At 42.4% G+C, this 14616-nt stretch overlaps 1 protein-coding gene across 2 annotated transcripts in view; it reads right to left on the bottom strand.

The window, feature by feature from the left end:
* cdh8 (cadherin 8) overlaps nucleotides 1–14616 on the bottom strand; it is a 93839-nt gene that overhangs the window by 40321 nt on the left and 38902 nt on the right. For both annotated transcript variants that reach the window (XM_070855432.1, XM_070855512.1), the window contains exon 3: nucleotides 12766–13060. In XM_070855432.1, coding sequence (XP_070711533.1) covers nucleotides 12766–13060 — 295 coding nt within the window. The remainder of the gene's footprint in view (nucleotides 1–12765; nucleotides 13061–14616) is intronic.

Raw genomic sequence — 14616 nt, 5'->3', positions numbered from 1 at the left:
AGTTATTACTTAATACCAGAAATGAATTACTAATGTATACACTGTTGCTGAAACGCCCTTAACGAGGCGTGTAGCTCAGTACTGTTCCAGCTGAGCTGCTCAGTGGCCAACAGTAGAAAACTCACAGTGTTTATGTATTTCTGTGTTAATACAGAGGTGCTGCACACCATGGAATAATACGATACAGAACATTTAAATAGCTACTAGAAACACAAATATATAACAAGAAAGCAATTTGAAAGAATACACTGCTATTTGATGAAAAAATAACACCATGTCCTGCCCATTAAGCTTCCTTTTCCACCAATCTTGTTTGACTACAAACTGTGCACTTTGCCTGTTCTGTCAAGTTCAAGCTTCTCACAGCACGTTAGCAAATATCCTCAGTATCAGATCCTCCCCGCAAGCCATTAGGCGACAGTGGGGGGAAAAGAACAAAGATATCTCAACAAACTTCACTTGAAACTCCGAAAATAAAAATAGACAGCACCATGCAGAGAGGGAAAAAGCCTTGCCAATTAAAGACACGGGAAGAACATTACCAAATTATCCGAAATTGACTGAAAGCAATTGTTGCCAATATGATTTATGCCAATTAATTTTTAATTGTAGTGTTAATGCTAGCTTGTGATTATCTTTAAAGGTCCTGAAAACAATGGGCTTTGTCATGTGAGTTTTAGGATCAAAGATGTGATGAAAAATATTCTGCCAAAGTTAAAACAGTTTGGGGGATTTTAAATGAAACATTTCTGCATTTCAGTTTTATCTGTCCTCTTATTGCTGGTTTGAAGTGGGTGGTCTGCAATGATAAAATGGTTGTGTCATGTTTTCCATGCAGCAATCAAAATTGAATCTAATGATTGTGAGTGACTGTTGGTGGGTTATTTGCTCATGTTAGCAGGCCAAGGTCAATCACGTTGGATCAAGCCGCACCCACACAGCCCCGGTGAAGCGTGAAACTCGTAATAAATAAGAGCTAAGGAGAAATTTAACTTTAACTGTTGCTTATCTAGATTTAGCTATTTAACGTTATCGTGAAAACGCTTCAGTCCTTTCCAAATGTAACTGTAACAGATAGATTTTCTTTACGCTCCAGTGTGAACCTTCACATTCTTTCAGTGTGCTATTTTCATAATCTGGGGGCAGCAGCAGCAGCACTGAGGATGACGTTGCGTTAACAACAAAAAGGACAGAGAAGCGTTGCCATCCCTCCCTCAGCAACGACTCCCTCACACTTCTGCTGAGGGAAGATGTTCGCAGTCAATTTCATACGTTCCATTCTTACATTCTGTAGGGGTAAAATAAAAAAAAAAGCCTCTGAATGTCAGTGGTAGCACACGATCTGTAGCCCATAACCCCGGCAATTGGCCCATCTAAAAGCAACGGGTGACAGAGGTCCTCCACCTCCCACACAGCTGCACTAAGACACTGAACTCCACTGAATCCAGCCACGTCTTTTGTTTTAGTGCTTGGCACCTTCTAAGTAATACACTGTGTCATCTGACAGCCGTGAGTGAGAAGTGAGAAGGGTTAAAGCCTTTTCCCAGAGGAATGTCGAAACGCACTACGTGACTGGTGACTTAATGTCTTCGTCAGCCGGCGCGAGCGGTGCTATGCTGCCGTCTGACAAGCAATCCATCACAGAGAACACACAGACAGAAAGCTGCACGCCGCCACATAAAGTGTCCGCACCACAGACATGCTAAAATCCACATCCACGGCGCGCACCTACAAACGCACGGCAACACACATGGGCACGCGTATTCCTCGGTGGAGGCACACATTCGTGCACTTGTTAACATGCTGACAGTCATACAGCACGAGGAGACCGACAGATGCACAAACACTCTCCAAATGCTGAGCAAACAGCAAACCTACCCCTAAACTGTCAAAGTAGGTGGCCAACAGAAAAAGGGAGAAATAAATAACAGAGAAGAGCGACAGAAATGGTGGAATGTGGATTTACACCCCTAGTAATCCCAAGGTTTGTTTACACTCCCAGAAGTGAAGTGAAATTTTAAAGGGCTATCTCTGTAGCGTGCTGGAGAGCAGATTCACCCAATTACACAGCAGCCCCCAGTGTGACATAGTAAACCTGCTGTAGGATTGACTGTCTGTGTGCTTGTGCACGTGGCTTTATGTGTGTGTGTGTGTGTGTGTGGACACCGGACTGTGACTGTGGTAAAACCACAAACTGACTAAATCCATACTGCAGCGTTGAGAGCAATACAGCTGCCAATGCTTCAATACACAAACAGCCAGAGCAGAAGAAGTCTGTGTGATGCCACAAATCAGCTGCCTGCATGGCACCAAGACAGGAGGGTGAAACACACAGCATCCCACACCTGAATCTGGTCGGTCAAAACACAATAAAAAAAACACAACATTTAAGGTTAAAAAACTAAATTTCAACCAGAGCCATAAATTCTGATTACAAAATAAAAGCAGTCACAGAATGACAGATGAGTCCTCTTCTTCTTCCTTTCTTTTTTTCCACTTTCCGTTCATTGTACCAGACAGCTGAGGCGTGGCAGTGACTGTACGAGCTAGGCGAGGGCTTTAGTTAATGGGGACAGACATCAAGAGGAGGGCCTCGCCCGTACTGGAGATTTGATCCTTTAGTCTTATCAGCTTCTTTTTCAAATGACCTTGCTGTACAGACTTTTATGCCTCTCCCCTTTATTCTCTGCCCGTGATTGGATGGGCCTCTCTAGTCTCAAATCTCTGCCACCTTGATGAATGTGTTCCACCCCCATTTATGTTGCATTGACCAATCTCCCTCTGCTACAAGCCACAGCATGGCACATGAATCTTGGCTGTAGCCACACATATATATGACCACACCAAAAACACAACTAATAAAGGTATATTTGCAAAGCCCCCTTTTTTGTCTCTCTTTAAGCATTTTTTTTTTCTTCTTTTCTCGCTGTTGAATTAAGTCTACACAGTCTTTTGTGGTAAGAAAATGTAATTTTAAAGAGTGTTATTATGTCTTTCAATGGGATGCAATCGCTACTTTTAATTTTACTTACTGAATGCTGGATGCCTTCAGGATCCAAATAGCTATGGTTGGTACCTCAGACAATTAATAATGCAGACAGGGAGGGATGAGAGTACAGGGGATCCTGTTGTTGCTGCTCAACACTGTAAAATCACCTGAAGCATGAAAAGGAGCACAGCCTCCAACACACACACACACACACACACACACACACACACACACACACACACTCACACACACACACACACACACACACACACACAGTCATGTTGACTTTTGGCTGCAGAGCTACAAAGAAAAAGTTGTTGCTCTTTTGAAAAAAGTGAAGTGTAAGTGGGAATGACGTGCAGCACAATACGAGATACAGCAGGAAGGAGACGCAAAGAGGGATATGAATGCAGAGCAGGAAAAGTGCACGGAAAAAAGGCCCTACAACACAGCATTAAATATCCACAACTCTCTTGAATAATTAATCGTTGAGCCGTGGCTGTGTGCTGAAGAATGCGTATGAGAAAGCATCCTGGCATCCTAGCAGATATGAGTAAGCATTTGCCAAATCAAAGGTGCGAACCGGAGCCCTCCTCATTTTGCATGTTAAAGCGATGATGCAAAGAGGACCTCCCACTCACCAGCATGACTTCCAACAGTCCCTCTCGTCACTTTTGGCTGGTATATGACACAGCTGACAAGGACACACACACAAAAACAGGCCCACACACAGAAAAGTTACGTAGCTTCCACAAATGGAACTTTTCAAGTGTCATATTGAAGGATTCCTTCGCTTGAAATAGCATAAAACCATAAAAAGTGTGTTAATCATCAGAAATTAATTGCTTCAGAAGTTAATGACTAAAGCTCTAGAATTACAGAGCTGTGTTGTATGCCCATAAATAAACGGAAAAATATCAACAGTAGTTTTTTTTAAGTCCTTTGTCTACCATTGTAAACATGAACACGTTGTACAGTTCACCAGTGTAGCAGAGACGAAGTGCAATGAATGATCCCAGCTCAGCGTGTCATCTGCAGAATAGGGGGCCGGTAGGCAATTAGTGAGTAAGTGTATGACTGAGTGAGTGAGAAAATGACAGTTGCAGCCGAGCTACACCACATCTATCTCTAGTAAGATGTGATATGTACCCTGGCTAATGAATGCAGCTGGTGGTGTTCGCGGCAAACATCACAGATCTCACACGCAGGTCAGTTTGCAGTGAAGCACTCTAATGACACATGGCTTTTATCAGTGTCAGCTACACACAGGTCGAGCTAACTCGTGTTGAGCTCACACTGTCACATAAATATTTTGGCTTGATAACAGCGGTTTTGTTGACAAAATGCGTGTAACTTCTACTAAGTCGCCCATTACCGTGGAGCAAAGAATCCCATGTGAGTAATCCACATGATGGCGGTGAGATACAAAAAGCATGGGGGTACAAAGGTTTCCATATCTGTGGCGAATGCTGTACATTGTATAAAGCAATGACGTGGTCGAGGCCATGCTGCACTGTGTGGGTCTGGTGCGCTGGGGGTCATAGGGTCACAGGCTGAAGGCCAGCTGCTGTAGATCAGAGCTGGTATACTACATCTGTGACCCTGATACATTTTAGATGCTTTGAAACCAAAAAAAAAAGGCAATGTAGAGAGCTTAACATGTGCTACACAAACTGTCATGGACTGTTTCCAATCAGTTTAAACTTCAGGATACATGTGATGAAATTCCATAGTTTACTTGGAATCTTGTGAAACTGCAATTACAATACAGTAAAAACTAAATCTGCATCAATAAACAGCATTGTTGATCAAATGCACACATCACAACAGCATCCAGGCGTTAAGCAGATCTTAACTAGCTTAGCCACGTAGCTAATGTAATAAAGGCACGGCTGACATGGTCAAAAAGACAACCAGCAATTCATTAACTTGGCAACGCAATTAGCATCCAGCCGCACTTATAATCATGCAAACACCAAATAACTCGATGGCTTCATGTCATTAGATGAATAGTACTCACAGATGTTGCTTTAGCACAGAGGGAAAATGAAGAATAACATCTGAACCGTGGAGCTGACAACTGCTCATGATCAATGTCCCATCACAATGACATCCAATCACCACATGGTGAACTCATTTCCTGCTTCCTACTTCCTGCTTCCCATTTCCTGCTTCCTGTTTCCTGCACAACCTGTGAAAACAGCTGAAACTCTGGAGGAGTGACCGTAAACCTACAGATTACATAATGTTAATTGAAGGTCTGCATTAAGGGGTTCAAAAGATGTAAGCATTTACCAGGCAAGAGGGTGCAATTGCATTATGGGAATTGTAGGATCCGGCGGTTTTTGGAGTTAGAACCAACTTAGATAGAACTATTAGGCAGTCTAAGAGACCTTGGGTCTTTCCTGCAGTGATTTTTATCATTCTATATTTTAACTTGTCTCTTGCAAGTCTCAAACTTCTTGGAAGTCCAAGGCTTTAGTGCAGTCCTCTTTTATAATGGAACACACTCACAATAAATGTTGTGTAAAAGCTGTCCGTTACTGCCTTACAGTACATACATGACAGATCAGTAGCATGCAGATCCAAATAACCAAACAGATATTAGCTAGTAGATATTAACCAATTCACCACCAATTTTGGCCAAGTGCAAAGCCAACAATGGTTATTACGCAACTAATGATTGTTTTCATTATTGATAAATCTGCTTGATAACGAGTCACTATTAAACTTGTTTGTCTTCATTTGTTTATCTTCTTGTCCACAGTTAATCATCCACCAGTGGCATTACGGTGTCCTACACACTGAACCAGGATCAGTACCTTTCCTCCCCTGCAGCACTGCTGAAAAGAGGACGCTGTGTCCTTGTTTTCACTCTCAGATTGATTAACTGACCTTGATACAATGATCAGCAGTGTGTGACAGTATGACAGCGAAAGATGAGTCTTACACATATTTCAGGGCTGGAAAAACATTCATTACAAACACTTAATTAAACAGGACAGTAAACTGGGACGTGACAGACGTGTGTTTTTGATTAAAGGTCTTTTCATTTATTAATTTGAAACTGTAGTCTTAATATTTAAAAAAAAAAAAAAAATGCATTCAATCAAATAGATTTCATTTACAAATCTTTGCTTCCCTCATGTCCTATTGTACCGCTGTTGACCCTCTTGCATGAAATCCATTTAATCACATCCACTCAGCGTGACAACACAGAGGGTAACATTTGTGACAACCTCGGCTTCGAATCCTTCCCCTCATCAGTACAAAAACAGGCACACAACAGCTTGAACACATGCTCTGACACACGAATACACACACACACTCTCTCATTTGCCTTCCCTTTCATGAACTTTGTTTGCTATTTACCTCCCTTTTTATTTATCCTCTCTTTCTTCTTCATGGGCACCGCAAAAAAAAAGGAAAAAAGCTTACTTTCTTTGAAAAAATGACACTGTGGCTAAGGAGAAGGCTGCTTTTTGTCCTTAGTCTCATTGAGAGTCTTTCGCTTTTCATCGGGGTAAGGCAGCCAGACCAGCAAGGGAGGCAATCTTATGCAGATCACATTGAAGGGCTTCATTACCTAGAAGCCAGCTACTTTTTGTTCTCCCTCAAGGGAAGAGTGAGAGAGAGCATTAGCTTAGCAAAAGAGAGCAATGGCGAGCCAAAGGGAGGGAGAGCGAGATACAGAGAAGGGAAAAAAGTGTGTGCGTTAGAGAAAGAGAGGGAGTGAGTTACAAAGAGAGTGCGTCTCTGTGGGTTACACAGGGGAGCAGGGACAAATTACACCTGAACAACAGCATCTTTACGGCTGTACGGCGGCTTTATGCTAACACAGGATGTGTTTAGTGCGCATATGCACTCATATGCACTTGTGCATGTGTGATCTGCGTGTGCGCATTAGATGCACGTGCATTTCCATGTACAGAAAGTGTGCGTATGCCTGCCTGCTTGCTCTAGAAACGAAATAATGCCCCAGGAGGCTCTAAAGGGCTTATATTACTGTATCTGGACCAATGACTGATGATATTACATACATAATTCAGAGGTACACTGGGTGATAAATAACATTTGATGAATAGTAACACATATTTGTATGCGATATTGAGAAGCTGTGACTATGCGTGCATGTATATTTTGTTGCTTTTTTTTTTTTTATTTTGTTTTTTTTTCTACTCCTGAACAACATATGTGTTAGCAAGGGAATATCTGACTTACCCTTTTTTTCCTATGTAGGCTATGTAATGGCTAAGTGTGAAACAAAGAGATGCTGAATTAGCAATGACTCTCTCTCAGCTGCTAGGTGTAGCCACTGGCAAGAGCAGAGGAGATATACACTGGAAATACACGAAGAAAAAAGGTGTTACTGGGTTATTGACAGGTGACAAGTATCGCAGACACAAACATGAATAAAAACAAGCCTAACAAATAGACCCACACACACTGGAACATGTGCATACACACAGATGCACAAGTGCAGATGCTGTTGCCAAATGAGGTGAGATAGATAGGAGTAGCAGGTTATTTACAGAGAAACTCCAGCATGTCAGTTAAATCCTTTTTGCCTCGGAGGCCTGTCCTATCCCCATTTAGCACGGCCACAGAAAAGGGCAGGCTGGCATGCACGCTGGCTGGCAGTTAGACAGGCCTGAGAGAGTCAGAGCCTTGGCCAGGTTCATTGCTCTGACCCGCTCTCACCCCAGCTCAGCCTGTGAGCCGCCCACCACCATCACCACAGCCCTGGTCTGTCTCGTCCCTGCCCAGCCCAGGAGCGCACTCGTCAGATGTGCCCCGGCTCAGCACTGGCCCAGCTCTGGCCCAGCTGCCCACTATGTTAAAGGGCCAGGGGCCCCCTGCCACTCGGTCCATCTGCCAAGCCGCAGACTAGAGTCTAGGATCAGAGAAGAGAGAGACGCAAACACCAGACACCCTCACTTTCAGCCCTTTGCTCAAAGCTCAACAGAGAAATGCCAGATAAAAGATGCACTATAAATGTACTTCTTTTACTTATGTGGGTTGCTGTGACCCTGAAATACTGCAAGGGTTTATTCAAGTTAAACTGCATTTAATGCATTCAGACTCAGACTTTCCAAGACCGAGACATGCTCAAGATTTAGTGCAAGATCAGCATAGTACAATAATATTTTTAGGTATATCAAGGAAGGGGATTTTTATAGAACATCTGGCCCAAGTGGAGCATGAAATGCTCTTAAAATAGCTCAGCCTTTCCCTGTATTGATCTGAAAGATGCCATTCTGTAGGAAAATAAGTAAAGAGGAATAGATAGATAGATAGATAGATACTTTTCAACAATGCAGTCCTTCATGTTAGATTATCTTATCATTGTATCACTTATAAAGCTGCACGAGTATTAAATCATCTGGGATCACAGTGAGCTTTCTGCTGTATGTTGGAAGCGTGAGACGTTCAGCTCTGAAAAAGGTCTGCATCTTGCTCATTTCCATACGTCTCCCCTTGATCAAGTCTGCTCATTTATCGTCCAAATCTGTGATGACAAGCCTTTACTTATTTTCCCAGCTGCCGGTGGTGATGAGAGTGTAATCAGAAACATCATTAAGGCCCTACATAGACGGCTGTGCCCGTTAGTCCTGTTACCCACACCCATAATAACTCTGAAAATGCAAATCAACTCCAGGTAATCTATTAATGTCACTTCAATTTTATGTCTGCGCTCCAATTTAGCAGATCCTGACACATTTGGCGAGGATCCGTGCTTCCATACAGGTATTCATTTTGCTGGGGTTTCAGAGAGCATGGCCCGTGCGAAGAGGAGACGGGCCATCTGTCTACGCGGCCGTTTATTAATCGCCCTGATAATGAAGCACACTCACAGCCCAACACTCCTGGGGCATCTCTTGCATGAGTTCCATCCGGCAAAACAACTTCCAGCAAGTTTGTTTCGCAGTGTAGCAATTATTGTCATTCACACCCCCCCTTTGTGCTGGGAGGATGGTCTAGCGACCTCCTTCTAATTACCTGAAGCATCACTTCAAGCAGACTTTGTAATTTCCAACTACATCACAACCCCCTTGTTAGCCGCAGACGGGTGGCAGAGCCTCATAATTCCAACATATGGTCGACAGGCATATGGGGGGAATTTGTTAGCTTGTACTGGCCTTAAAGTCGAAGACCCCATTAACAGGAAAACAGGATCTACTAATCCTGTGAGATCTGGGCGGTCCGTGCAAATGAATTATAATTCTAATCATGGCCAGACTTGCACAAATAAGCCACAAACTCACTTTTCATAGAAGTGATAGTTAAACATAATCATCTAATGAATATACATATGCAACAAAGAACAAAGGAGAGATATGGGCAAGTAGTGTATATCAAATATTAATTTGATTCAATGAATTGATAATGATTAGAAATTTTATTACTCAATTAAAATGAAAGATCGTATGGTCTCTTCCTTGTCGGGAGATTAGAAGCAAAGAAAATTACATAAACCTGTAGGTTTATAAAACATATCAATAAAATCAATTAGATCTAAAAATAAAAAATAAAAATACCACGTTGTTAAAATGAATGCTGCACTAATTAATATTTTATAATAACTTGCTCATACTGATGAACCGACAGAGCTCTCACTGTTTGCCACAATACTACACAGCAATTACATTTATATACTAGTAATTTGTTAGAGCAGACACATTCTGGAAAGATATGATAGCTAATATCTTAGAGTCACATAATTGTGATGTTACAAATAAAAATGACATAGTTAGCTTAGTTGAACTTTCCAGCCGCAGCAGTTGGCAGTTTTCAAAAGGGGAGACATGCAATGTTAACTATTAGCTAGTGAGCACAGAGGACTTGTCCTGGCTCCTTACACATAATAAGATCAAAGTCTATTCTGACTGGCCATCTCTCCTCCAGCAAAGCCGCCACCTTTGCTCTCCACTTCCTCTCATTGTTGCACTGTACTTTGAGAGACTGTCCACTAAACAATTAAAATCGTAGTCACCTCCGTTCTCAGCCATTCAGGAAAATGAAAGTCAGAGAAAAGTCACAGAGAGCCACACATCTTATATGACTGGGCCTTTTAAAGGAAGAACAAAAGGTCTTCCTCCTTCATTTCCCATTAACCTCTATGCTCCTCCGCACACAGGAAACATGGCGACCTTAGTGGCCCATGTCACATATCTCATCCGGCTGTGGGGACCGCTTCCTATGGGGGATGGTGACATTCAATGAGAGGGTTTTCTATCTGGTCGTAGTCCTTGACAGATAAAAGGTGGGTGTTGATATTTGTCCCTGGTCTCACTGACACGCCGTGGATACATTCTTGATAAGCGAGGAGCCGGTAAGACATTGATGAAGTCGGGAGTGGAACTGACAAGCTCTGTAAATGGATAACATCGTCAAGAGAACCAGCCTGTTATGGTCCGGATTAGATTTTTTGATTGTTCGACGCAGGTGGGTCCTCGCTAAGCAGAAATGCATCAGCACACTCAGCATTGTCTGAACTCAATACCAGACGTAATGCTCCATCTCTTAGCATGTGCCGTAATTACTTTTTAATGCTTCCCAGTTTCACATTGGGGTGGATTTGCTCATATGCGGCAGACTTCCCCAACATCCATTTATTTTCTTTTCCCTTTCCTGTGGACTTTATTAGTTATCCACTGCTCAGCACACTTCCAGTAATCCACTGAGTCCTGCACAAATTCTCATTTCAGCGCGATAAAGATGAAACACCACTGTAAAGAAACCGGTGATTTATGAATATGAGGCGAGAGAGATGAATGACTTATTGTTTGTTTGTCCAGAGCATCTGATTCTTTCCTTAATGCCGCAGCACATGAAAACTTAACAAGGGGAAAACTAGTCGCTGAAAGAAAACCCTTTCAAGAAAGCAACTGAGCATTCGTGAATGTTTAATTAATCAGTAGTGACAAAAGGGAACAACAATCAACAAAGAGACGCCGATTTCCATTTCTTATGCATTATTCCCACTGGCAAATCACAGAGTGCTGTCAACTACCACTTTGCTCTCTACCCCATCACTATGGCTGTCCCTGCACTGCACTGGCAAACCCTTGGAGAGCTACAGTACATTTCATCTGAGATCCAAAACAATGAACAGCAGGAATCAAGTAACAGAGTTCAGACAACAAGAGTTCACTGTTATTCTGTGTTTACATGGATTTTTTTTGCATTGTGTTTTGTTCCTTTTTGCTTCCACTGCAGCGGCAGCAGCAGCAGCAGCAGCAAATAATAATCAGCTGCAATGATCATGAGAAGCTGAGGCTAAATCACTGTTACCTCAAAGAACTAACGTAAAGGCTGCAACCTACAGATGGGATTTACCAAACAGCTTCCATTACATACCTACCACCATCTGCCCTAGCGTGTTATGTCAGCTTTGTGACAGGTAACAAGTGGAAACTCAATGAGGAAACACAATAACAAGCTCATACCGCCCAACAGCAGACCTCAGCACCCTTGCTGAACTCCTCCAATGTCAAAGCGGAATAAAGACACTCTGTGATCTCCTTACTGCTACTGATGGAAACATTTTCCACAAGACTCCTACTGCTCTAGGGTCAGCTGTGAGGCTCCCCTTAGGAAGAAAAACATAGCGTGATCCACATACGGGCTTCTGCCAATCCTAGATGAGCAATACATTTGAATTATGTGATCATCATGCAGCGGTCATTTAAATGCATGGACAGAATAAGAATGTGAATACATGAATATATTAGCATACAGTGAAATAGAAAGTGTTTGCAGCGGGTTGTGTACCAGTTTGTGGGGGATTGAAGAATGGTAGCTTGGGACAATTAGCATCAGTCAGTCGAACTATGTGACAGTGTGATGCTAACAAGCATTTTTGCTTTTATTTGGCTTCTTCTGCCTCCTTTATGATTGTACTAAAACGCCTGAATCTTGAAATTAGTACTGGATTTCCTATAGTGAGGTTTGTTAAGCCTCGCTGCTCCGTTAAGAATGAAAAAAGTCAAATGATCAATTCTAAATGTCTCTGATGCAAAATAAGGTAATCCACGCTGGTTTCTGCTCCTAGCCCCTTTCCCACAGTTTTCATCGTCTATAAAATATTACTTTTTAGGGCTGTCTAATCTTTCCATAAATATTTCATCATAGAGATCACCAGCTGATATCATATACCCGACTGCATTAGTGAAACTGTAAAGAATGCAATAAAAATTCCACATATTCCCAAATGGTCCACATCATAAGATATTGTGGCCTTTGACCTGTACAAAGTGGAGAATAGCAGTTTCTTCATGCTTGCCAGAAGGGGTGAGCGCTGTACCTACATATGCTGGTATTGGTGTTGCATGTCTGAAATGTGCCAATGGCGCTTTTTCAGCCTCTGTAGAATTCAAACGTTTTATCATGGCATTTCCTGCATCCCTGATGTTGTTGTACAGTACGACATTGTTTGATGTTTTGCATTTTTGTCCGCTCTTTGTGAGTGGTCTCTTTTGGAGATCACGCAGCTTTCCTAAATGTATGCTGACACTGATGCCAGTTATTCAGTTGCAGGACAGAACTGTGGGTGAAGTTCTAGTGATTTGATTTATCATTCTTGTATTTTCATTTGCCAGGATACTCATAGTACGCAAGCATGTAAATAGGCATACTAATTTCCTCTTGTTCTTATTCACTCATTATTTTTATGCGATAGCCCATTAGAGATCAGCCGTCTCTGAAATCTCACACACTGATTAGGCTGCTGTGTGCAGCAGAGACCAGAAAAAAGTCTGTCTATGTTGACTCACCAACAGCAGACATTTCTGGAACGGAGGCTCGGTACGGGCCTTCAATGAACTGTGGTGGGTTGTCGTTAATGTCCTGGACTTTGATGATGAACTCGGACGGTGGCTCCAAGGGCTCGTCTGTGTCGGCATTAACGACCTGGGCTGTTAGTGTGTATTCGGCCTTCTCCTCGCGGTCCAGCCTCTTCATGGCATGGATGTCACCTGTTAACTCGTTGATGGCAAAGATGGTGCCTGCCCCCTCGCCCGCAAGGACGTACTTGATGTTTTTGCCACCCACATCCAAGTCTGTGTGTAGCTGCAATCAAAAGAAAAATAATAGATAAAGTTAAAAGGTGCAGCCTAGTGCTCAGTTTGGTCCCACTGTGTAAACAGAGACGTTTTTTTTTTAATGGATGCAAGTTGATGTGCTCAGCAGATTGCAAAGGTTCTCATCGTGTAAGTGCAGATAAGTGTACAGTATGACTGCAATGTGTTGTTTTTGTTACTGTGCTGTTGCAGCTACTAGTGTAGCAGGGATACTACACATGGCTCAACATAGCCTACAATTTGCTAAATGAGGCCTGCTGGGGACAATAACTTTATAAGTAGCACAGGAAATGGACCTTAGCCTACACTGTTCCTTGTTACACATTGCAAATACATCACACAAACACACATTGTGGGGGATATTGCTCCCTACAGTCGGAAACTCACAGAATGAAGAAGCTAGAAGTCCTTTGAATGTGCAGTTCATAACACGGCGAAGAACAGAAAAGTATCAGAATCCATGAAAAATTAAACAGGAAACTCTGCACATGATGATTCATGCACACAAATAACTAGCCCTAAAGTTACTGGACGATACTGCATGTTCCTCATTATTTTTGTAATTACAGTTTCATTAGTTCACTAAAGCTGCATTACGTGCTAGGCTGAGTGGTTGGCTCCCACTCACTGCACGGGCTGAGTATAACTAATGAGTCTGACAATGCTACATAAGGCCGTCGAAACATCTGTGGACAGAAGACCAGGCGGAACCTTCTGCTTTATCACGTTAAAAAGGTAAATTGGAAGGGCAGGAGATACAACAGTGTGGAAAGAAAGAGGTCAGAGAAAAAGAGAAACACTGAGGCTTGAACAGAAAAAGCACTTATTTTACTCTAAATCTATGTTCATATAAGCATCTTGATCCCCAAGGTGAGTGACTTGGAGGGGGGAGGAGAGAGGCACTGAGTAGTACCATTTACAAATCCAACAACGTTCAGCTGGCAGCCTTCTTCTTTTTAGTTTGTATTTTTGTTAATATACATGGCTCTCAAAAACATACAGCTGCTCGCACACTAACAACCGAGCACACAGACGTGCATCTAAACATCTGTATTCAGCAGCTTTAATTTCATTTCCTGCCACAGTGTTTCAACAGTGACTCCTGTGGGAGCATGGTTAGGGTGCAGAATAGCAAGGTAAAAATCTGTCGGTGAAAATCCCGACCTCTAAACCCCCTGCAATGTTTTTATAAGCCGGCTTTTATGCATATACTGTCTCGGAGGTGTTGTTTGCAGACACTGACAAAGCACATTCACTTAAATTGTCACACCTTGCACTTTTGTTTTCCTAATTGTGCCATCATTTCAAATGAATGATGTAGCTCATTAACACAAATGCCTTGCAACATCCTGCACACTGAGAAACTCTTAAAATGAGCTCAAATTAATGATGGTCTGTCACTGTTTTTTTTTCCTCCTATGTGTGACTCCTTCTCTGCCTTGGTATGCCTGCACTTCAGCATATGTATATGACTGCATGTGTCTGTGTTTCCCTGATAGAGGCGAGGTGCAAAATGACTATTTTAGTTTGTATATTGAGTTTGGT

Source organism: Pempheris klunzingeri, chromosome 1 (assembly GCF_042242105.1).
Source record: "Pempheris klunzingeri isolate RE-2024b chromosome 1, fPemKlu1.hap1, whole genome shotgun sequence".
NCBI classification, from domain to species: Eukaryota; Metazoa; Chordata; class Actinopteri; order Acropomatiformes; family Pempheridae; genus Pempheris; species Pempheris klunzingeri.
Note: the sequence above shows the minus strand (reverse complement) of the source record. Positions and strands in the feature narration are given on the sequence as shown.